Source organism: Pseudophryne corroboree, chromosome 2 (genome assembly GCF_028390025.1).
Source record: "Pseudophryne corroboree isolate aPseCor3 chromosome 2, aPseCor3.hap2, whole genome shotgun sequence".
Lineage (NCBI taxonomy): Eukaryota > Metazoa > Chordata > Amphibia > Anura > Myobatrachidae > Pseudophryne > Pseudophryne corroboree.
The window spans coordinates 145,851,953-145,877,459 of record NC_086445.1 but is presented as its reverse complement, the minus strand read 5'-3'; the positions used below and the strand labels follow the sequence as shown (position 1 = coordinate 145,877,459).

Here is a 25,507-nt window from a genome sequence, read left to right as displayed (position 1 = left end):
AGCAGTTGGGCAAAACCATGTGCAGTACAGGGGAGGCAGATATAACATGTGCAGAGAGAGATAGATTTGGGTGTGGCGAGTTAAATCTGCAATCTAAATTGCAGTGTAAAAGTAAAGCAGCCAGTATTTACCCTGCACAGAAACAAAATAACCCACCCAAATCTAACTCTCTCTGCAAATGTTATATCAGCTTCCCCTGCAGTGCACATGGTTTTGCCCAACTGCTAAAAAATTTCCTGCTGCAATCAACTTGGAATTACCCCCATAGTCAAAATCTCAAGTACAGATAGTCAATATCGGTGGCTCAGGGGAAATTGCATAGTCAATATCTCACCATGTGTATGCACCTTTATATCCAGGTACGTAGCGAGAACTTTGTGGGTCTCATAGCAACATGTTGAAGGGGCCCCCGTCCCACTGCTTCTAGAGAGACACCTCTCCACAGCAGTTGTTCATTTTATGCCCCATAGTAGTGCCCTAGTTCATATTATGTCACGTTGTAGGGCTGCAGTACGCATTATGTAACACAGTACCCCCAATTCACATTTTGTCACGTTGTAGGGCTGCAGTACACATTATGCAACACAGTACCCACAATTCACATTATGACATACAATGTCCCCAGTTCATTTTATGCCACTTTACAGTACCTGTTCACATTATGTAACATTAATTCTCTCCAGTTCATTTTATACCACATTACAATGAGCAGGTGACCAGCGGTGTAACTAGATATATTGTAGGCCGATAATTGCAATTTACCCAGACCTTCCGCAAGAGGTGCTGGCAGGGGTCTCAGGTGTGCTGTTGGGGAGGGGGGGGGGGTACCATGACTGTGCACCATAAAGACCCCAGACTGCTCATTTCATTGGGGAAGTGGGCAAATCCACGTCTCTCTCTCTGGGATCTCAGAGAGCTCTCCACAGTTTGTGAGTCTTCTGGTCATTCCAGGAGAGTATTGTTAGTACTGTGAGTGTAGACTCTCTGGGGGGTCATTCCGACCTGTTCGTACACAGCGGTTTATCGCTGCGGTGCGAACGGGTGTAGAATGCGCATGCGTGGCGGGCGCAGTGCGCGTGCGCCACATTGCCCATCGACAGGGGTCGCCGGGTTACGTCGTGACTTACAAAGGAAGCGGTCGCAGAGCCGACCGCTAAGAAGATTGATAGGAAGGAGGCGTGGATGGGCGGATCCGGAGCGTTTGGAGCCGTTTTCAGGGAGTGGTGAGTATAACGCAGGCGTGTCCAGCAGAACGGAGGGCGGAGGAGTGACGTCAAAACCGAGCCCATCATCGCTGGGTCCATCGCACAGGGTAAGTAGGTATAGGGCTGGTCTTGCTTTGTGTGAATTTTTTTTAGCTTAGCAGGGCTGCACAAGCATTCGCAGCCCTGCTAAGCTAAAATACACTCCCCCATAGGCGTGGCTAGTTGATCGCAGCAGCAGCAGCAAAAAGTTGCTGGCTGCGATCAACTCGGAATGGCCCCCTCTGGGTCAATTCATGAAGCAGTGAAAAGTGTGGAGGAGTGAGCAGTGGAGAAGTTGCCCATGGCAACTAATCAGCATTGAAGTAACATTTATAATTTGCATACTATAACATTATACAGAGCAGCTGATTGGTTGTCACAGGCAATATTATTAATAGTAATAGAAGGTCTGGGAAAAGTTTATTTCCTGTATTCATAAGAATGAGGATATTAGTGTGATTTCATTTTCTAATTAGGAGACATTTTGGACAGTATTTGACTGGAGATTAGAGACTTCTGTAACTGATTTCTTTACATTTGGCCATTATGTCTACATCATCACTTTACACTATAGAAACAAAAGACACTAACTATACCAAGCGACTCAAACATATAAAAATACACGTAAGCATAACTGCATATCAAAATACTATAAAGATAAGGATAATATAATAAACATCTGTTGTATATTTTAGAGTGAAGATTCAGATGAAGAAGATCTTTGCGCTATCAGTGACAAATGGACATTCCAAAGGCTCAGCCGCCGTTGGTCTCGGGTGGATGACATTGACACACTCTTCAGGAGATCGGAAAGACTTGGGTCATCCGGGGACATGAAAAACACAACAAGCAGTGAAAGTGTTTTGACAGATCTGAGTGAGCCTGAGATATGTTCTATTCACAGTGGAAGTAGCGGAGGCAGCGACTGCAGATGTTCCTATGTTGGAAACAGTGCTTCTAGAGAGACATTTGAGTGTAGCGACACAATGTGTGTGTCAGATTCCAACTCAATTAACCTGTTACCTCCATATTGGCCAAAGGATTTCCCAGATGGTAAACCAAATTCCAAGTCTGAGAAGACTACTCACACTAAAGCAAAAACACTCCTAAAATGTATGGGGACACTTAGAGGCAAAGGCATACACGGTAAGTTGAAAGGATTGCCAAAAACTGGAGGTTTAATAATTAGTGAGCCTATCCTGAAACTGGAGCCTGAGTCCCTGAAATCAATGAACTGCGTTCAGATTGGTAATGGACCAGTGAATGACTCATCTATGGACTATAAGGTAACTGGAAACTTGGATTCCAAATTGGAAATGAAGACTATCAATGAGAGCATTTCAAGTATAAAAGAGGAGGACGCTTCCGAATCAAGCAAACGTGGGGGAATGTATCTAGAGGACATTGATCTGTTCACAATGACTGGGATCCGGGCTAAGCCTAGTCAGAACCACAAAAATGAATTTCATTCACAAGAGGATCTAGTTGTACATATTCCAAAGGACCACAAACCTGGAACATTTCCCAAAGCATTATCTGTTGAAAGCCTCTCTCATGATAATTATGGAGCTGGAAATTGGCGTGATGGAAGCATATCGTTTAACAGGCAAAAGGACCTCTGCGCAAAAGAACCAAGAATGATGTCTTCAAGATGTCCGAGAGGCAGCAGGCTTAGTGTGTATGATAATGTTCCAGGCTCCCACTTGTATGCCAGCACTGGTGACCTCATGGACTTGGAGAGAGATGATCTCTTCCCCCATTTAGATGATGTATTGCAACATATCAATGGACTCCAGCAGTCTGTAGACCACTGGTCAAAGGATGTCATGCCAGAGCTGCAAGATGATGATTTATCGGTTGGGGAATCTGGAACCTCAACCTTCCATTCACCCAATCCAATGACATTGGACTTTGAAGGGAATTCTATATCTGATGGGAGAACAACTCCAAGTGATTTGGAAAGAGACGCTACGTCCCTCAATGAATCAGACGCAACGGGGACAAGAGAGAGAAGAGACTCAGGAGTTGGAGCATCACTTACTAGAACAAACAGGTAAGAGCTTCAATTTTGTGTGTAGGTCCGATGTCAAGATTTGATATCTACAAAAAGTTGGTAACATTTCGTATATATTTTTATCTTTCCATTTGACAAACTTCATGGCGAGCATTATTTTGTTATTGGACATAACATTCATGCTCCTGTATGATGGGACACTTTGGGAAGACTCAAAAGCTTCTATAGAATTAGAGATTTAGAATTTAGAGCATATAACCTATTTAGTTATTTACCTACACAGCCGGACTGGCCATCTGGCTCTTCTGGCAAATGCATGAAGGGTCGATGGCCTGATGGGCCAGTCTGCCCTAAAAGCCTGACCTACCAGCAATCTGCTTGGCCGTTCAGCAACAGAGAGATGGGCGCGTGCCGCATGGACAGGCACTCGTGACTCCCGCCACATCTTGTAAAACATAGAAGGGGGAGGCGATGCGCCACCATGAGATATGACCACGCCCCTTGATATTTAGATGTGCTACTCATAGCTACGTGCAGTACTCTGGGCGTAATTCAGACCTGATCTCACTAGCAAATTTGTTAGCTAATGGGCAAAACCATGTACACTGCAGGGGGGGGGGGGGGGGGGCAGATGTAACATGTGCAGAGAGGGTTAGATTTGGGTGGGTTATTTTGTTTCTGTGCAGGGTAAATACTGGCTGCTTTATTTTTACACTGCAATTTAGATTTCAGTTTGAACACACCCAACCCACATCTAACTCTATGCACTTGTTATATCTGCCCCCCGCCCCCCCGCAGTGCACATGGTTTTGCCCATTAGCTAACAAATTTGCTGCTGCAATCAGGTCTGAATTAGGCCCTATGTGCATTGTGTAACTTTGCAGTCCAGATTCTACCAAGATGTGCAAATCTGTATACACACTCAGGAAAAAGATTAAGGGACTGATTCAGATATGGTCGCTGCTCCCTGCGCTCTAGGGGTTGTGGCTGTGATAATATGCTAATGCTAGTGTCAGCCCTTCCCTAGTGGAGTAGCCCGTCTCTGAGTGTGGAAGCACCGCGACGCCCACTTTCTGCATCTCTGCACACCTGGCACACTGCCAGTGATTCCTGACACACCGCCATAACTATAGACGCACCATCGGCACTTGCAGCCAGCACCATGGCAGGTGCAGTGTCTCTGTTTGAACACGGCCTCTGTGGCAGTGACTGTGCATCTGGGAACGCAGCTGCTGTCACTGACACTCCCGCGACTCTCCCATAACACGCCCATGACTCTGACTTTCTTTTTGTGTAAATTTCTGTCCACCTCCCAGTCACTACCCAGGAAAGCCCATCACTTGTAGCCCTATTTCTGCTACCGTCAGCCTCTTCACATATACATTCTATGTAATGCTGGAGTCCTAGGAGTTTCCATGAGTTTTCGTGCATGCACAGCTGAAAATAGCTACTCACCTATGTGAGCATTGGCCTTGCATGTGGATTGCAGGAAACCTCTGAATCAAGCTCTAAGTCTACCTGTCAGGTCATGTAAAAGTCCACAGGTAAAATTATATACCAGTAAATGTATTTATTGCTTAATAATAGTTCAGTTTGTGCATGTGGTAATTGCAATATTCGTCCTCTTTCATATATTCAGTGTGCTGTGGGGTCAGCACACACATGCAAATGAAGTAATTGCTTTTTTTTTTTATCTCCTATGTAAGTATAGCCATTTTATGTATTTAATCATATGTAAATATATTGATGATAATAATAATAATGTTGTTTCAAATGTTTTTCTCCTCAAGGCGCTTGCGGTGGCAGAGTTTCCAGATCTCTCACCAGCTGAGCCGCTCCCTTGCATCACTTCAGATCAGTAATCAGTCCGCAGGCCAGCTCAATCTATTGCAGAAATTCTCGCTACTCCGACTGACCGCCATCATGGAAAAGTACTCTTTGTCAAATAAACATGGCTGGACATGGTAGGTGCAGTGAGTAAACTGAACTCATTTTCCTTAGCGTTGTATGTTATACAGCTTCCTTGCATAACTTTATGGGTGTTTTTAAATTTCAGGTCCGTACCAAAATTTATGAAAAGGATGAAGGGCCCCGATTACAAGGATAAAAATGTTTTTGGTGTACCTCTGATGGTTCATGTGCAGAGAACGGGGCAGCCATTACCCCAGAGCATTCAGCAATCATTACAATTCCTGCGCAACAACTGCCTTGATCAGGTAAGGAGCATGGTGCCATGCAGACTGCATACTGTTGTGGTGTGTGTAAGCTCTGCGAAACGGAACTCCCTGATGTGTTTTGGTCATTAGTGAGGCAAAGTCAGGGAAAAATGTAAATGTTTGCCAAATATTTATCAAACGTGATATGTTCCAGAGAAATTCCTGAGGTAAATTTGGCTAAATCCTAGTTAGGCCACAAATTTGCACTCGACAGACTTTACTTAATCTTACCAGCAAAATGCTAAATCTGCTTGAGATTATTCCATTATAAAAAAAATAAGAATCAGAGTCAATAGATGTTTAGGTGTGAAGCGTTGATACTGACGTTGAGGTGCAAGCAATACAAAGCGGATCCCAAATGATCATCACTGCAGGTCAAGTTAAACTTGGGTAAGGGCCTGATTCGGAGAAAAACGCTATCGCAGCGACTTTGTATGCAGCGGCCAGTGAAACTGCGTCCAATGATGCAGCTACTGGCCACGGCACATCCAGAAATGGGGCAGACAAACCCCATTTTCTGAAACGCTGGCTGACGCCTCCACTTACCCACCCCTAAATGGCTGCAGCTTGTTGGTCATACTGAGTCTTAGAGGGCACAGTCGTCACAGAAATAGACCTGTGCATCCACATATCGCTTAACATCAGTCTTTGATGCAAAAAGTGTATCTGGTGTTGTGTTACCTAAACTGCTTATATGACGTGCACATTGTCACATACTCAGCAAGGAAAACTATTGACATAGGGATTAGTTAATAAAAAATATGCAGTAGGACACATTTACCGTAAGCCATAACAAACATATCATATAGTGTTTTCATTGGTCAGGCTACTATAGAATTCTACAATCTGAGATGTGATTGGCTGGAGTGTGGGTTACATGTTATAGAATAGCATCCAGCCAGTTACACAGAGATAACTAGATTACATTCTTTCTACAGAATGGAATGTACAAATAAATCATGAAATACGCCATTTATATACTGTATGAAAAAATGCTATGCGTTATTATCACTAGGCCATAGAAAAAGCAAACGTTGAAAGCAAAAGGATTTACTGTGGTTTCCCTTTGCATTGACAAACCAGAAAATGTCATGGCCCAAACGCAAGTTTAGTCAAACAACAGAGTTCTGTTTCCAAATGATCAACAACGTTACACTCATTGTTTCCTACAGGGGACTATGGTTCCGATTCATTTCTCAGCAGGACACCACCGGTTCATCACAATGTCTGGCTGGGCACATTGCCATTTAATATGGTAGCATGTCCCCTGGCGGTTGCGTAATCTTAGCCCCCCCCCATCCTCGGCGTAGTACTTACCCACCCCGCTATTTCAACAATAATGATCCCAGGGGTTGTGATTCCAACGTCGGTGTCCTCGGCCCTTTCGGGATTCAGGCACCATTCCGTTGTGTCGGGATTCTGGCGCCGGTATCTCGCATGCCGGGATTCCGACTGCCGGGATTGTAACCACATCCTATTTGCCCAGCCTGCATTGCATCATTGCATTATGGTTTTGCCTAGTTGTGTGCTTTTTTTTGCCTTGCTTACAATTAAAAACATGAATCAGGCCCAAAATGCGTTTACGTCCAACCGTGCATGAACCTCACTAGGTTTTTAATAAACTCCCCTCCAATAAGTTGTATTTAGATCCTTAGGCTGGAATCCTATTAGGTGCAATCCTTTTTCAGGCAATAAAAATACTATCCAGTTATAGGCCATTTTTATCGACCGGAAAAGGACCCATGATCGCGCGATAACACATGCGATCTGCAGATAACTGGATACCGCAGCAAACTCGATGCTGGCCTTAGGCACCTAATAAGATCTGTACTTGTCAGTGGCGTATCTATAATGGGTGCAGTGTGTCCTGTGCACATGGGCCCTCCGTCCAGAGGGGGCCCACACCACACACACTGCACCCATTTCCCCACTACTTACCTTTCTGGTGTCCTTGTGTGGGCCTCCTCCTCTCCCGAGTCCCATAGCCGGCAGCGCTGTTAGTGCTCTAAGAGAGCACTCGTGACTCTGGCACAGCCGCCGCACCATTTTTTCGGAGACCTACGCATGCGTTGTAGACTTTGGCACTGTGCCAGAGTCTCTAGTGCTCACTCAGAGTGCTAACAGCGCCGACGCCTGCCGCTGCCGGCTACGGCACGTAAGATGAGGGGGCCCACTCACGGAGACTGCACACGAGTACCCTCCTCTCTATGATGGTCATTCCGAGTTGATCGCAGCCAGCAACTTTTTGCTGCTGCTGTGATCAACTTTTATACGCCTATGGGGGAGTGGATTTTAGCTTAGCAGGGCTGCGATCGCTTGTGCAGTCCAGCTAAGCTAAAACATTTTCAAGCAGAACAAGACCAACCCTATACCTATTTACCCTGTGCGAAGGATCCAGCGATGATGGGCTCGGCTTTGACGTCACTCCTCTGCCCTCCGTTCTGCTGGACACGCCTGCATTATACTCACCACTCCCCGAAAACGGCTCCAAACGCTCCGGATCCGCCCAGCCACGCCTCCTTCCCGTCAATCTTCTTAGCGGTCGGCTCTGCGACCGCTTCCTTTGTAAGCCGCAATGCAAACCCGGCGACCCCTGTAGCCGGGCAACGTCGCGCACGCGCATTGTGCCCGCCGCGTGCGAACGGGTCGGAATGACCCCCAATATACGTCAGTGGTACTTGTCCTATTAAATTGTGATTGCATTTCAATATTTCTAATGTGTTAAGATTAGCTGTTTCTTTTTAAAATATATTTTGCCACATATTTTACCTCACAGTTCAAGAAACTAAGTGTAAAATGACCATATATGTGAGGGATATAATGGAAAAATAAATAGACAACTCCCCCTTAGATTAAAACAATGTTTTGTCCTTATGAAAAGCACTGATATATACAGGCTGCCCGCTTTCATGTTGTCATAACATAATGCAGATTGTGTAGCTCTCAGGACAATTAGAACAAGGATTTCTTAGTTCACTATCCTCCCACACAATATAATTTTAGATCTGAGGTCTTGGGAGAGAGCATATAATTCCTCAGAGACGTATCATTGTGAGCAGCAAAAAGCTGTACTCTAACTACTGTCTCTTTGAGTACTTCCAAACAGTGACGCATTCATATGTATTAAAAAGCGAACTCTTTTATCTCTGGAAAATCTAGCTAATACGTTCTGGAAACATAAAATGTCATAAACATATAATAACAATATTGTGGACTTTAAAGACTTATGTAACTATGAGATTGCATGCCATTTCCTTATTTCATATATGTCATTTACGTTTTTCAACCTTTCTGTGCATGGATAGTATTACAAATAGATATATATCATACTAGTTCTTTATAAAAGGCAATTGTCGGGCTGGCGGTTTTATTTAATCAATTTTGTTTGTTTATTTAGTTTTCCTCTAGATCAGGCTTTCCCAACCTCGGTCCTCAAGGCACACTAATGCCCCCTACACACTCGGCGATGTGCTGCCGAGCTGCCCGACTGCGGATACGGCCGACCCGGCGGTGGTGGGGGGGGGGGGAGAAGACGGAGTAGTGAAGTTTCTTCACTCCCCCGTCACCCGACTCCATAGCACTGCATGCTAATATGGACGAGATTGTCCATATGGGCCTGCATGCATAAGCAACACGGCACCAACGATGAACGAGCGCGGCGTTCATCGTTGGTGCCTACACACTGAACGATATGAACGAGTTCTCGTTCATTAATAAACAAGAACTTTCATATCGTTCAGTGTTATCTCCTAATGTGTAGTGCCCTAAACAGTCCAGGTTTTAGTGATATCCATGCTGGAGCACAGGTGGCTTACTAAGTAGTGTACCTCAATTATTTTGATTTAGCCATCTGTGCTGAAACCTGCACTGTTAGTGGGCCATGAGGACAGAGGTTGTGATTCCCTGCTCTAGATCTACACCAGAGCCGGCCCTAGGCATAGGCAAACTAGGCAAATGCCTAGGGCATTTGGTGTGCCTACGGGCACAAGCAGGTTCTGCTGATTAAAATGATATGTGGCATGCCTATATTCTGTGTGACTGCGGCTGTATCTGCATATGAAATGCTGCGTTACAGTGGAAATCACTGTAACGTAGTATTTTGTTTGCAGATACAGTCGCACACAGAATATAGGCATGCCACATATCATTTTAATCAGCAGAAGCTGCTTGTGCAATCTAGCCTGTGCACCAAATGTGCACACTGTTCCTATTTAAAATATACTGTAGGAGGTAGGAACACAAAAACAAGGACTACTATGGGTGAGGGGTGATCGTGCTGGAAAAGGGGTGCCGGGTCAGAGGCGGAACTAGCGGCGGTGCTAGGGGGCATCAGCCAAAATCTTGCCTAGGGCATCATATTAGGTAGGGCCGGCTCTGATCTACACAATTAGAATATATGAAAGGTGGAACTGTGTCTGTTTTCAGCTGTTCTGACTTTTCATCTATGTCATTATTTGCCAACCTTGGTCATGAAGGTACACTAACAGTCCAGGTTTTAAGGATATCCATGATTGAGCACATTTGGTGAAAACAACTGCAGCAAAAAATGACACAGACGTGTTGCATCCGTTTTTGGGGGAGTGCCGTAGCCTACAACTGCGATCCCATATGCAGAAAACATGGTGTCTGTGTCTCATTTCCTGCGGCCATTCTGCATGACCGTGGGGTTACTCGGATAGTCGATGATGGAAAGAACTGTGACTGTCGTTGTGTATTTGTATGCAGTATCTTGGATCTGTGAAACCAGCGGCGGGTGTCTCAATAGAAATGCAAATTTTCGCACAAATCGCAGTTGTGAATGCATTCGCATACATTTCTGAATCAGGCCTTAAACTAGCTGTGCTCAAGTATGGCAATCCTTAAAACCAGGACTGTTAGTGTGCCTTGAGGACTGAGGTTGATAAACACTGTTCTATGGGCCTAATTCAGAACTAATCGCAGCAGCAAATTTGTTAGCTAATGGACAAAACCATGGGGGTCATTCCGACCCATTCGCACGCTGCTGTTTTTCGCAGCGGTGTGAACGGGTTGGTTCTGCGCATGTGCGGCGTCCGCAATGCGCAGGCGCGCCGTTGCCCAGGTACGCCCGTTGCTGGGCAACGACAAGAAGAACGAAGAAAGCCATCGCTGCCACGATCGCAAGAAGATTGACAGGAGGAAGGCGTTCCGGGGCGTCAACTGACCGTTTTCTGGGAGTGGTGCGGCGAACGCAGGCGTGTCCAGTCGTTGGCAGGGCGGGTGTCTGACGTCAATTCCGGGACCTGACAGGCTGAAGACATCGCAGCGGGTAAGTAACTCCAGAGCTACTCAGAAACTGCACAGATTTTTTTGCATAGCTCGGCTACACAAGGGTTAGCAGCCTTGCTATGCAAAAAAAAAAACCCTAGACGGCGTCTAGTTGATCGCACGGGCAGCAAAAAGTTGCTACTTGCGATCAACTTGGAATGACCCCCCCATGTTCACTGCAGGGGGGACAGATATAACATATGCAGAGAGAGTTAGAGATTTGGATGGGGTGTGTTCAAACTGAAATCTAAATTGCAGTGTAAAAATAAAGCAGCCAGTATTTACCCTGCACAGAAACAAAATAACCCACCCAAATCTAACTATATCTTATATCAGCCCCACCTGCAGTGCACATGGATTTGCCCATTAGCTAACAAATTTGCTGCTGCGATCAGATCTGAATTAGGCCCTATGTAATAATGTAAACACCAAGAGTGACCCCCCGCAGGAAGGCACAGTACATTACTAGTCTCTCCCAACACTTTGGGGATTTTATATTTCTTACAGTACGTTCCTTTTGGCAGAGGTTTTTTTTTTGTGCTTTTTGCTGGAACTTGGAGCCTGTCAGACCACTTTCTGCATGTTTGTCTCTAGTCCAGTTTATTTACTATGGAGTATAAATGATAGCCTCTGGTAAACTCTGTGAGGTGCTCATGGATGCTTGTTATTTTTACCACAGGTTGGCCTGTTTAGAAAGTCTGGTGTGAAATCTCGGATCCAGGCCCTGCGCCAGATGAATGAGAACTGCCCGGAGAATGTAAACTATGAGGATCAGTGTGCATACGATGTGGCAGACATGACCAAGCAGTTTTTCAGAGACCTTCCAGAGCCGCTGCTCACTAGTAAGCTAGGAGAGACCTTCCTGCACATTTACCAGTGTAAGTGCACACTCACACTCAGTGTATTACATAGCACAGTCATAGGTTACTGGTGCCCCTTGGGTAGAAAAGTCACATATCTGATCTGATGCCAGCCTAAAATGAGGCAATGTAGACAGTAATATATAATGCACAGATTGCTAGAGGTCCATGTTTATATTTAGGGGGTGGATATATCACAGCATGGGGAGTGATAAAGTGCAGAGAGATAAAGTACCAGCCAATCCGCTTCTCACTATCATTTTATAGGCTATGGTATAAAAATGACAGTTGGGAACTGATTGGTTGGTACTTTATCTCTGTCCACTTTATCACTCTCTGCACTGTCATAAATCCCCCCCTTAGTTCTGTAGAACTGTTCTCCCAGGTATGGGAAATTGTGTGTAATATACATTGCTTTGTAGAAGCAAACATGGATGTTTCATGATAATTTCGGCATTAAAGGAAGGGCAGTTCCATTGGTCTCAGTATACTGTGCTTAATTTTACTTAAATTTATTGCTTATATGCAGATTGAATTTAGTTAGCATCCTCCAAACAGAGCTGATTTATTTGCACTGGTGAACCCTGCACAATGTCCATTTGCTAATATCCTTACAGAACATTCAATACACACTGTACTTATAGGCACTGTTGTTGTGTGGAATACACATGCTTTGTGCTCTGTGCATGTGGCCACACCCAGTGGCACTGCCAGCACAGCAAGGTCTGGCACTGTCTAACTCCTAGTTGACAGGAAACGGCAGCCATATTGTAAATATGGCAATTACTCACAAACGCAACAGAAACATAAATCTCCACAGAGTTTGGGAATTTTACAAATTACTAGATCACATTTGTAATTTGTTTATATAGGAAACTAGTTACCTGCCTGTCAAAATGACGGAACAAAATAACAGTAAGATCATATTGGACGCTTGTTGCGCCCAGAGAGGTCGGGGTTAGCTGCATGAAGCAGCTAAGCCTGATAAAAGTAATGGGCGCGACGTGAAATGTCCCATTTCAGCACTGAAATGGGTCACTTTTCGCTCATTTCTGCTTGCCAGCTCAGGGGGCTTCAGTCTGAAATGTCAGCACCAGCGGCTGTGCACGCCCGAATGGAGCAACAATTGAATTGCTCCACTGGGCACCATCTAGCGGCCACTGCTGTGCAAAGCACTTGAATTCACTCCATAGAGGTGAGGAGCAATGTTAGCCTTATATATATATATATATATATATATATATGTATATTGTGTGTGTGTATCAAGGACGTGCGGTGAGCTAAATGGCTCAGGAGGCACTGGCCAACCCCAGAGCCAGATTTACAATATATGAGCCAAAGGGTACATCTGGGCATTATACACAGGTGCAGCATTATAAACTCCTGGAAATCTGGTGAGTTTTGATTAGAGATGTGTGGAAAGGATACACAGGTGAGGCACTGCCTCACCTGCCATAGACTTTTTACTCCAGAGTTTTGGCTATAAAAATTATTAGAATAATGCAAGGAAGATATTTCAAACATATCAGTATTTTTCATATATTTTATTCAGTCAAAAGTCTGGTTTAAATGTAAGTATGACAGGAAAGGCTCTGTCTCACCTGCCTCACCCCACCGCACGTCACTGGTGTGTGTGTGTGTGTGTGTGTGTGTGTGTGTGTGTGTGTGTGTGTGTGTGTGTGTATATATATATATATATATATATATAGAGAGAGAGAGAGAGAGAAGCCTTAGTACATGAAATCACTACTGAAATGTGAGATTTCCTAAAAAAAACAACACAAAATACATTTTAGTCTGTAAATTCAATACGTTACCAAATAGACGGGTATTTTATTTTCTTCTTCTTCTAATAATAATACTAATATTACTGTACTTGGTCTAGGTATCCCAGATCATAAAGAAGATAATTAATATAAATAGCACAAAATGGTTGGATAATTTGCTCATTAAACAAAAAAAATCTAATCGTAAACACTAAAAGGATGTGTGGAACAATGTTCCTGTAGCCGGGCAAAAGACTTCCGTCATACGTCTCTTATATAAACGTCCAGCTAAACAGATTTACTGCTGGAGCCTGCGTGTAGAAATGTAAAATAAATATCCTAGATCTTGTATGGACACTGACTAAGAAACTCTAATACTCTCTTATACAACTGAATCGGGTCATGCATACTGTAGTACTTGTTCAATTGTATTGGTTACCAGAAACATGTTAGAGGCCACTACTTATGCTGTAAGTAAGTCCCTGATATATATATATAGATGTAACACATTTTGTCGTGCCCCCCCCCCCCTCCCATCTCCCCATTATCTGAAAACTTAACTCCGCCCCCAAACAGTCGCAGTTTATCAATCATGTTGTGACACCGCAAGCAATCTTGCAGGAGACCTGCACGTGTGCAGTGCGGCATCTATGCATGTGCAGATCTCTAAACATTGGAGATGTACGTAAACCATCGGCTTTATGTCTATCTCTGAATTAGGCCCATAGGATGCAGGCTGCCATTTTCAAAAGATTTCCGCCTATCATTCCTCTAGGATCTGGTTGCTACAGTATTGCCCTCAAAATGCCTGCACCCACTGTGTGTCAGTGACTGGACCAGTCAGCTTATGTTCCTTCATTGTTTACTACTCTACAGTGCTGCAAAATATATCGGTTCTATATGCCAAGTATAATAACAAGAATGACATTGATTTTATTCTTTATCCTACCTAACTGCAACATAAGACATAGGTGGTCATTCCGAGTTGATCGCTAGCTGCATTTGTTCGCAGCGCAGCGATCAGGCTAAAAAATGGCAGTTCTGTGCATGCGTATGTGGCGCAATGCGCATGCGCATCGTACGGGCACAACGAATGATGTAGTTTTGCACAGGGTCTAGCGATGCATTTCAGTCGCACTGCTTGCCGCAGAGTGAATGACATGAAGTGGGCCTTTCTGGGTGGCAACTGCCCGTTTTAAGGGAGTGTTTGGGAAAACGCAGGCATGCCAGAAAAAACGCAGGCGTGGCTGGGCGAACGCTGGGCGGGTGTGTGACGTCAAATCCGGAACTGAATAGTCTGAGGTGTTCGCAAGCGCTGAGTAGGTTTTGAGCTACTCTGAAACTACACAAAAAGTTTTGCAGACGCTCTGCGATACAACCGTTCGCACTTCTGCTAAGCTAAAATACACTCCCAGTGGGCGGCAGCTAAAAACTGCTAGCGAGCGATCAACTCGGAATGACCCCCATGGTGTATATATTTCAGCAGAGGGTACCTGTAATCATTTTGTAATGGCATATGACTTTCTCCAGATGTTCCCAAGGACCAGAGGCTGCAGGCAGTGCAGTCGGCCATCATGCTGATGTCGGATGAGAACCGGGAAGTTCTGCAGACACTTCTGTGCTTCCTCAGTGATGTCACCTCAGTAGAAGAGAATCAGATGACCCCGATGAACCTGGCTGTGTGTTTGGCGCCATCCCTCTTCCACCTCAATTTGTTAAGGAAAGACAACTCGCCAAGGTTGTTATTTACGATTGTGAATCCTTACCGACATAATTACAGACATACATTTCTCTCAAAATATGTGTAAAATGTTTTCATAAAACCTATAAATGTCAGAATACTGTGAATCCGATACATAAAGTCTCCTGTTATTGGTATAACCCAAGGCTGTGGAGATGATGTGTTATTGCTAAATGCAGCTGCAATGGAATAACAAGTTGTGAGCACAGATATTATACTCTTAGGGGGATATTCAGTTTGCCTCCGAAGAGACATCGGGAGTAAAAAACCCCCATGTTTCTTCGGGTGCTGCGGTCGGGCTATTTAATTAGTTCGGCCGGTAAGTAACGAGTGCAGTTACACTCGTAAACACACAGGTTCATGGAAACCTGTGTGTTCAGGTGAAATAGCCCCGCGTAAACACACAGGTTCATAGAAACCTGTGTGTTTTCGGGTGAAATAGCCCCGTTTCCGGATGAAAACGGGGCTATCGGGCATTTTGCTTTGCCTGCCTAAAAGCCGTGGCACGCGCCGGCTTATCGGGGCTAGTTAGATAGCCCCCGGCAGCGTCACTTTACACCCGCAATCGTTGCGGCCAAATTGAATCTTTCACATTTTCTATTTTCTTTTTAACTGAAATAGTAGAAGATCAAAGTTGCCTTTGTGCTTGTATAAACCAATGTCAAACGCAATGCGATGTTTTTGAGATGGGTTTGTTATTATGGGTTGTTATTATGGGTTTGTTATGAGCTTGCAATGTTGCCACATACAGCAAAGCGCCAGTGGGTGTGTGATAACACTGAGCATATTGCTGTCAGACCTAATCACGTGCATTTCACTAGTGTTAAAAACTTTTTTACTTTTTTGAACTTGTTGAGGCTTTTACCAATAAAATTGTCAATAGGTTATGCTGTCAACAAGTGTAATGTGTGAATACTCCCAGCATCACGCTGTATTCCTGTCGCTCTCTCTGCGACTAATTCCTCGCTGCGATCGCACTGCGGCTCAGGCGCATATGCAGTAAGAAAGCATCGGACGATTTGCTTACAATAGCAGCTCTGCAACTGCATCTGAATTAGGCCCAAGAGTTCCAATCTGAAACAGGTGGAGCAGAGAGCTTTGTAGTGAAATAAGTTCATATTCCAAACGCTTACCTTCTAACTTTTCACTTATCTTTTTATGTGTGTATTTATTTACCATTAGGGCCATACAGAAAAAGTATGCAACAGGGAAACCTGATCAGAAGGACTTGAATGAGAACCTGGCAGCTACGCAGGGTCTCGCTCACATGATTATAGAGTGCAACAAACTGTTTGAGGTGAGTGTTCTTCATCTATAAAGGTAACTGCATTTATTGCATTGTGAGACTGCATACCATCATTGCTCAAAATAAGCCCCTGTTTTATTGTTTCAACATTTTACTGCTTCAGGTGACTATAGTTATATGAGAGCCCTCTTTTTCCTTATAAGGTCCAGAATTATTTACTGGTATGTAGAGATGAGCGGGTTCGGTTCCTCGGAATCCGAACCCCCCCAAACTTCACCCATTTTACACGGGTCCGAGGCATACTCGGATTCTCCCGTATGGCTCGGTTAACCCGAGCGCGCCCGAACGTCATCATCCTGCTGTCGGATTCTCGCGAGATTCGGATTCTATATAAGGAGCCGCGCGTCGCCACCATTTTTCACTCGTGCATTGGAAATGATAGTGAGAGGACGTGGCTGGCGTCCTCTCACTTTGTTTCAGGGGGCTGCATATCTTTATTCTGGGGACCAGCAGTATTATAGGAGGAGTACAGTGCAGAGTTTTGCTGACCAGTGACCACCAGTATTATACGTTGTCTGCCTGAAAAACGCTCCATATCTGTGCTCAGTGTGCTGCATATATCTGTGCTCACACTGCTTTATTGTGGGGACTGGGGGCCAGCAGTATTATATAGGAGGAATATAGTGCAGAGTTTTGCTGACCAGTGACCACCATTATACGTTGTCTGCCTGAAAAACGCTCCATATCTGTGCTCAGTGTGCTGCATATATCTGTGCTCACACTGCTTTATTGTGGGGACTGGGGACCAGCAGTATTATATAGGAGGAGTACAGTGCAGAGTTTTGCTGACCAGTGACCACCAGTATTATACGTTCTCTACCTGAAAAACGCTCCATATCTGTGCTGCATTGTAGTATATAGTAGGAGTACAGTGCATAATTTTGCTGACCACCAGTATATAATATATAGGAGTACGGTACAGAAGGCCACTGCTCTACCTACCTCTGTGTCGTCAAGTATACTATCCATCCATACCTGTGGTGCATTTCAGTTTTGCACAGTTTGCTGACCACCAGTATATAATATATAGCAGTACGGTACAGTAGGCCACTGCTCTACCTACCTCTGTGTCGTCAAGTATACTATCCATCCATACCTGTGGTGCATTTCAGTTTTGCACAGTTTGCTGACCACCAGTATATAATATATAGCAGTACGGTACAGTAGGCCACTGCTCTACCTACCTCTGTGTCGTCAAGTATACTATCCATCCATACCTGTGGTGCATTTCAGTTTTGCACAGTTTGCTGACCACCAGTATATAATATATAGCAGTACGGTACAGTAGGCCACTGCTCTACCTACCTCTGTGTCGTCAAGTATACTATCCATCCATACCTGTGGTGCATTTCAGTTTTGCACAGTTTGCTGACCACCAGTATATAATATATAGCAGTACAGTACAGTAGGCCACTGCTCTACCTACCTCTGTGTCGTCAAGTATACTATCCATCCATGCCTGTGGTGCATTTCAGTTTTGCACAGTTTGCTGACCACCAGTATATAATATATAGCAGTACAGTACAGTAGGCCACTGCTCTACCTACCTCTGTGTCGTCAAGTATACTATCCATCCATACCTGTGGTGCATTTCAGTTGTGCGCAGTGTATATAGTAGTAGGCCATTGCTATTGATACTGGCATATAATTCCACACATTAAAAAATGGAGAACAAAAATGTGGAGGGTAAAATAGGGAAAGATCAAGATCCACTTCCACCTCGTGCTGAAGCTGCTGCCACTAGTCATGGCCGAGACGATGAAATGCCATCAACGTCGTCTGCCAAGGCCGATGCCCAATGTCATAGTAGAGAGCATGTAAAATCCAAAAAACAAAAGTTCAGTAAAATGACCCAAAAATCAAAATTAAAAGCGTCTGAGGAGAAGTGTAAACTTGCCAATGTGCCATTTACGACACGGAGTGGCAAGGAACGACTGCGGCCCTGGCCTATGTTCATGGCTAGTGGTTCAGCTTCACATGAGGATGGAAGCACTCATCCTCTCGCTAGAAAACTGCAGTGCCACTCCTAGATGGGCCAGGTGTTTGTGTCGGCCACTTGGGTCGCTTAGCTTAGTCACACAGCTACCTCATTGCGCCTCTTTTTTTCTTTGCTTCATGTGCTGTTTGGGGACTATTTTTTTTTAAGTGCCATCCTGCCTGACACTGCAGTGCCACTCCTAGATGGGCCAGGTGTTTGTGTCGGCCACTTGTGTCGCTTAGCTTAGCCATCCAGCGACCTTGGTGCACCTCTTTTTTTCTTTGCATCATGTGCTTTTTGGGGACTATTTTTTAAATCTGCCATCCTGTCTGACACTGCAGTGCCACTCCTAGATGGGCCAGGTGTTTGTGTCGGCCACTTGGGTCGCTTAGCTTAGTCATCCAGCGACCTCGGTGCAAATTTTAGGACTAAAAATAATATTGTGAGGTGTTCAGAATAGACTGAAAATGAGTGGAAATTATGGTTATTGAGGTTAATAATACTATGGGATCAAAATGACCCCCAAATTCTATGATTTAAGCTGTTTTTGAGGGTTTTTTGTAAAAAAACACCCGAATCCAAAACACACCCGAATCCGACAAAAAATTTTCAGGGAGGTTTTGCCAAAACGCGTCCGAACCCAAAACACGGCCGCGGAACCGAATCCAAAACCAAAACCCGAAAAATTTCCGGTGCATAATGTGCCCCCTAACTTTTTCTTGATATAAAAGTGCTTTTATGGGACTCTATTCAATTCACTGACAGTTGAATAGCGCTGGGAATTAGCTCCCGCCGCTAATCAATACAGCCCCATGTGACACTTAAGGCTGGGATTTCTTCTCGCACCCTCAAGGGGTGTGAGTAGAAATCCAACAACAGTGGCGGCGCGAGGCTGATTTCTGCCCTCGCGCCAGGCACTTAAGTCAGAATGCCCATTCTCCCGACAAAACACCATGTTTAATCCGGGAGAACAGGCATTCTCCGATTTACCATGGTGCTGAATTAAATAGCGCCTGGAGCTAATTCCCGGCGCTATTCAACTGTCGGTGAATTGAATTGAGCCCAAAGTGACAGGTCCGTTGTCAGTCCTAATAATAATTTGTCAGGTACAGTAACACCTCTAGTGGTCTACACAGTTCTGTACTATTATTTCAACCTCCTCCACATGGCCAAAGCTTGACTGTCACTATGGGTCTAATGCATGCTTGGAAGGAATTGCATAGCCGCTAGGAAACGTCTGTGCAATGCCGTCTGATTGAAATTCTAATGCAGTAGGAGGCGTCAGTAGGAGATAGACGCCTTCTGTTTGCATTTACGAGATCCGAGTGCTGTGTCTGAGGATGCAGCCTCGGGTCACCATCGCAATTATTGTCCGCGGTTGGCTATGTTTTTAGGCACCAACCAGCCTGCATAAGCTGACGCTTACTCATGCAGACGGTAGAATCCGGACACCCAGGTCCAGGAAGTCTGCGTCCGGCAACACAGACCCTGGACCCATCATGCCTTCAAAACAGAGGCGACATGTCCCAATTTTGAAATATGTCGCTGGGTTCCGCCCCCCCAAACGCAGCAGAATGTCAGTCATGCTGCAGATGACAGGGTGCTGCGAGCGATATCACAAGACCTGTGCTGCACATGGGGTCTCAGAGAGGCGCTGGGCATTAGATTGATGCCACTCACTTGTGCCATATTAAGGGGAATGTCAGATGAAGGGAAGGAGTTTTCCCATAAGAGCATTTATCTAAGGAATGCATTAAGACAAAGCAGAAAGCTGAACAGTGTGAACTATATATAGAAATGCGCACGTGCGCCTGATTACTGCTCAGAGTGTCACTGTTCGCTGTGCTCTCTAAATACTGACAACTTACTTGTGTGAGGAAACAACAAACATCTCCATTAATATATTTCTTTTTAATAAATGTTCCCTCTCCATGATTAGGCAAGATAAGCCTTGCAATCACATGCATGACAGACATATAAACATGTCATATACAGCAGCAGCACTGACGTTCCAGGTGCTTGTATTTGTCTACTGTGATTATTAATGGATGAATGTTTAATACAGTTTTTGATGTAGGAGAATATTCTACAATTTGAACTAGTTTGTATGATGGGGCTTGTTCACCATTCAGTAGAGATAACCAAAGACCGCCATGAAAAATTCCAGGCCTCGCGCACACCCTGTTGTGCATAACGAGACATCTTGGGTGGTGACACAACATATCAGGGGCTGAGGCTGCACCTCCCTGGCATTCCCAGGCCCTCCTGTCACATCCCCTGGAGATACCATTGTATGTACAGTAGCCAAAAGGCTTAACCTAGTTGCCTGGGATATATTATTATTATTATTATTATTATTATTACTTTTTAACAGTTTTCTTCTAACTTATATAGGGCCTTGTTCAGCACGGGTTATGCATTGCGTTCACATATTCCCGACACGTGCTATACCGCACACGCGTATATGCAGCAGTGCGCAAGCTGTCATATTGGGGTTGCATCCCGGAAGGATTCTACTGCAGTATAATTGACAGCTGATGGCGTTAGTTGGGCGGGGTTGATGCATTGAGGGGGGCGTTCCGTGAAAAACGGAGGGAGGCGTGTCCGGAGTGTTATTGGGGCGGCTGCGTGACATCATACGCAGACGCTCCAATTGAAAAAAATGGCGGCGCTGTGCTGCAGAGGCAGGGGGCATCCGCAAATCAGCAATGCGATCGCAATTGTATTGCAATAGCATTGCTGCCGGGTATTTGCATACTGGGCGGCCTTGCCCTGTGCTAAAATCACAAAACTGTAATGAAGCTGAATGAGGTCCTTAGCTCAGCAAATTCCATTGCGCTTAACAATTGTATATATGTGACATAACTGGGAAGGTATGATGTCATTGTGGGGAGTAACCAGCCCTGGTAGGAACCAAGAGCATGCAAAGATGTAGCAGAGTGTACTCATATCCCAGACAGGAGATACCTTACAGCTACGCCTGGCTGGTAGATACATTGTTCTGTGCTAGACACACGGGCAAAGAAACCTTGTCAGCTTATACCCCCTTTACGGCTGGCTCAGTGATGGGGTTATTGATCATTGCAGCTCTTACAGTGTATGTTGTGATAGTTTATTTGGTTCTGGTTTTAGGTTCCACATGAGATTATAGCCCAGTCACGGAACTCATACGTAGAGGCCGACATCCACCTTCCCACTGTGGAGGAGCTGAGGAAGCAGATGGAGGAGGAGGCTGGGAGTATCTGCACATACTTTGACAATGTCATCCAGGGTCTGCAGAAAGAAGCCAGAGATAAATTCAAAGGATGGGTCTCACTGTCCAGCCCAGAGAGCACAGACCTTGCCTACAAAAAGGTAATGCATTTTCACTATTCAGTTCCCCATATGTCAGTGTCAGTAATGGTATGCAGATCTGTGTTACCACGGTAACTCTGCATGTTCTGCTCACAAGATGTTACAGCATTGGGACTCTGGGGGAGATGTATCAATCCCTCTAATGAGGAAAACTGGAAAAGTTGCTCATAGCAACCGAATCAGCTTCTACAAATCATTTATCTACTGCATTCTGTAAAATGATAGAATCTGATTGGTTTCTACTTGTCCTTTTCAGAGGGTTTGATGCATCTCCCCCTATGTGTAGAAAATGAAACCCAGACATGTCACAAGGGGTTTGGTCACTATCTGGCGCTTCCAGAGTGCTAGACCGCCCCCTAACCGCTTAACTCTCCCAAAAACACCCCATTCAGTACACACCACATTGAAAGGGCTTCCAACAGTGGGACACCTCCCAACTGTCCCTATGTAGGTGGGACATATATATGTGCATATGAACATTCTTACTCTTTTATGGTTATTCAGGTGGGAGATGGAAATCCGCTGCGACTCTGGAAGGCGTCAGTGGAGGTAGAGGCCCCCCCATCGGTCGTGCTGAATCGCATATTGAGAGAGCGCCACCAATGGGATGATGATTTCCTGCAGGCAAAAGTAGTAGAAAGTATTGATAACCAAACAGAGGTTTATCAGTATGTGGTGAACAGCATGGCCCCACACCCTTCTAAGGACTTTGTCGTCTTAAGGTATCTATGTTGTGTTATATTATACTTGGACATGATAATAGCAATAGTAATAATAATGCAGTACTCTACTGTTTAGGCTTAACATATTTATTTCAGCAATGCCTATAAGCATTTTATTTTTTACATAAGTAAATTCACATTTTCGTGGGCCCCACTAAGGCAATTGGGACTGCGATTAAGGAACTTACATCTCTCACGCCAATGAATACATATATATAGTAACTGGTTATATTTGCAAAATCAAATGCATTTGTCGTTCACTTCTCAGTTACACAACTTTAGCAATAATATGTGTTTACAGGTAAGAGACCTCATACCTGTATGTATGTCCCTTCTTGCTCCTTATCTGACCCAAACGTAAGTGATACTGGCAGGTTATGGGATCAGTTACATGCAGAGAAGCAATCATCAAGATCTGTTTATTCCATTCAGCTTGTGGAATGTGTTCATTTTTGATTTACTAAGACATCCGTGAAATGTTTATAGAGCTATTTATGAATTTGCCTACAGGACCTGGAGAACGGACTTGTCGAAGGGAATGTGCAGTTTGGTGGCGACCTCTGTAGAGCACGAGGAAGCACCCCTAATAGGAGGAGTGAGGGCGGCTGTGCTGGACACCCGCTATCTGATAGAGCCCTGTGGATCGGGAAAATCCAGGCTCACCCACATTTGCAGAGTTGACCTTAAGTAAGTTGCTCTGAAGTATGTGCTTCTATATTCCAGGGAGCAATGTTGTCACCAAGTACATTCATCCCTATCAGATATGAATGATTAAGCTGGACAGACCCCTCAAGTAGCATCCAGAACAGTATTGTGCCTTCTGTGTAATGTGCCCCCCAGGCAGTGATTCAGATCCTATAAATGCTGCACTGTTTTAGATGCAAAGATCAGAGTTCAAGCACTTCTACATTACATCACCCTAAAGCAAATCTTGTGTGAGCGCCAATTGTGGCAGTGGTAAAATCAGTCATTCTGTTTAACTATTAGTTGTTTGGGGCTGATGCAGAGTTAAATGCAAGTATACATATTCATATATTCATATGCAAATGCTGAAATAAAGAGGGCACTCACCAGGGTCTTTTCATCAACCAAAGTTTTTAGTATTACTCACAACCTTCTTACAGCATAATAAGTCGACGTTTTCGGCCAAACACTGGCTTTCTTCAGAACAGGACCACCACCTACATATGGGACAATCATTGATTTCTGCATTTGTGTGTATGTGTGTGTGTGTGTGTGTATATATATATATATATATATATATATAGAGAGAGAGAGAGAGCAACAGAAGGGCGGCACTCGGAGACTTGGTTTTAACAAATAAAGTGCAGTGACTTTATTGTGAACATCAACGTTTCGAGGTCTGCGCCCCGTCGTCAGGATAACACAAAGTGTACATAACAGTGTTTAAATACCTTATCATACAGTGATTTTTCTCCCGCCAGCTCAGACGCCGCTGCCCGGCAGCGGCGTCTGAGCTGGAGGGAGAAAAACCACTGTATGATAAGGTATTTAAACACTGTTATGTACACTTTGTGTTATCCTGACGACGGGGCGCAGACCTCGAAACGTTGATGTTCACAATAAAGTCACTGCACTTTATTTGTTAAAACCAAGTCTCCGAGTGCCGCCCTTCTGTTGCTCTATCATTCTGGGTCATTACCTAGAGGGAGGGCACCGGTAGCAAGCTATTTACACAAGGACGTCTGAGTGCCGGGTCGTTTTGCACTGTGTGTATATATATATAGATATAGATATATATTTAGAGTCTGACTTGCTTCTATATTTCTGAGAGTTTGACTTGCTTCTGTCTGTGCTTTTTCCCAGAGGCCATTGCTTGGACTGGTATAATAAATGCTTTGGGCACCTCTGTGCAGCAGAAGCTTTGCGGATCCGGAACTCCTTCCAGCCACTCACTACAGAAGGGCCAGAAACGAAAATCTGAAGAATATATAAGAGAAGGACTGTATACACAGCCATAGACTATCTCTGCTGGAGGCAGTGCTGTGCATGCCAAAGCTCCAGGACATTCCTCAGAGAGCTCCTAGAAGTGAAAACACTCGTTTTTTTAATTTAATTGTAAAAAGACAATGTAAATATGTATTTAAGCTTATGTAAATTAAGTATATGAGTTAATGCTTTCTGTGGAAGCTTTTTATTTCATATCTCATACATTTTTATTTCACTTCGCTCACACTGTTTATACACATGTGTAAATGCTAATAGAACCGACCACAAGTATTATATCTTGACAATGTAAATTGTGATTTACTATATGCATCAATAATATGGACGCAACACATTAGATGTCCTCATCTGTAATGCACTGCACTCTCCGGACCTTATAGAAAGGTACTTTGTATATAAGAGAATAAAGATTTGTCTTCATGTTTGAAAGCATTCTGCTATGTTCTAGTTATATTTGTCTGTTATTATTATAATTCAGATTACAGTAAATATCCCTTTGTAATATGCACTAGCTTCTTATGTACATGTGATTGGTGCGCTATAATGCAGGTCATATTTTATGGTTGGTCTAAATGAAATACTGAAAATACTGTATGTTTCTGGAACTTGTGTGATTCTTTTTTTCCCCTCTGGGAAGTTTTGCAGCGAAACACCTACCAATTGCAGCCATTGGGGTAGAAATGGGATTTCCATAAATATACATTTAATATAAACATAATTTGTACAATTTAGCATTTTTTACAGGTGAACATAAACAAAATATATATGTAAACTTTAGTAGCGACCAGTGTTGTTGTTTTGCTGAAAAATTTGCATAAAAGGAATGTTTAATGATCTTTTATTTTAGTAAGTGCACTTGGACAAATTAAGCATTGACACTAATTTTACATATGGCAATACAGGTTGAGTCTCCTGTATCTTCAATGTTTAGGATCAGAAGGATTTTGGAATTTCCGTATTTTGGATTTTTTGTATGCCGTAATGAGATAACTTGGAACCCAAGTCTAAACACTAAATGCATTTGTTTCATATACACCCTATAGACGTAGCCT

General features: G+C 44.1%; 1 protein-coding gene across 4 annotated transcripts in view; it reads left to right on the top strand.

The window, feature by feature from the left end:
• Nucleotides 1–24,884, top strand: part of STARD13 (StAR related lipid transfer domain containing 13) — a 319,782-nt gene extending 294,898 nt beyond the window's left edge. For all 4 annotated transcript variants that reach the window (XM_063951790.1, XM_063951789.1, XM_063951791.1 and 1 more), the window contains 10 exons: nt 1,940–3,297; nt 5,049–5,222; nt 5,315–5,474; nt 11,440–11,638; nt 14,917–15,124; nt 16,310–16,424; nt 21,544–21,765; nt 22,270–22,487; nt 22,998–23,174; nt 24,315–24,884. In XM_063951790.1, coding sequence (XP_063807860.1) covers nt 1,940–3,297; nt 5,049–5,222; nt 5,315–5,474; nt 11,440–11,638; nt 14,917–15,124; nt 16,310–16,424; nt 21,544–21,765; nt 22,270–22,487; nt 22,998–23,174; nt 24,315–24,432 — 2,949 coding nt within the window. In that variant the 3' untranslated portion in view covers nt 24,433–24,884. The remainder of the gene's footprint in view (nt 1–1,939; nt 3,298–5,048; nt 5,223–5,314; nt 5,475–11,439; nt 11,639–14,916; nt 15,125–16,309; nt 16,425–21,543; nt 21,766–22,269; nt 22,488–22,997; nt 23,175–24,314) is intronic.
• The last annotated feature ends 623 nt before the right edge of the window (nt 24,885–25,507 follow it).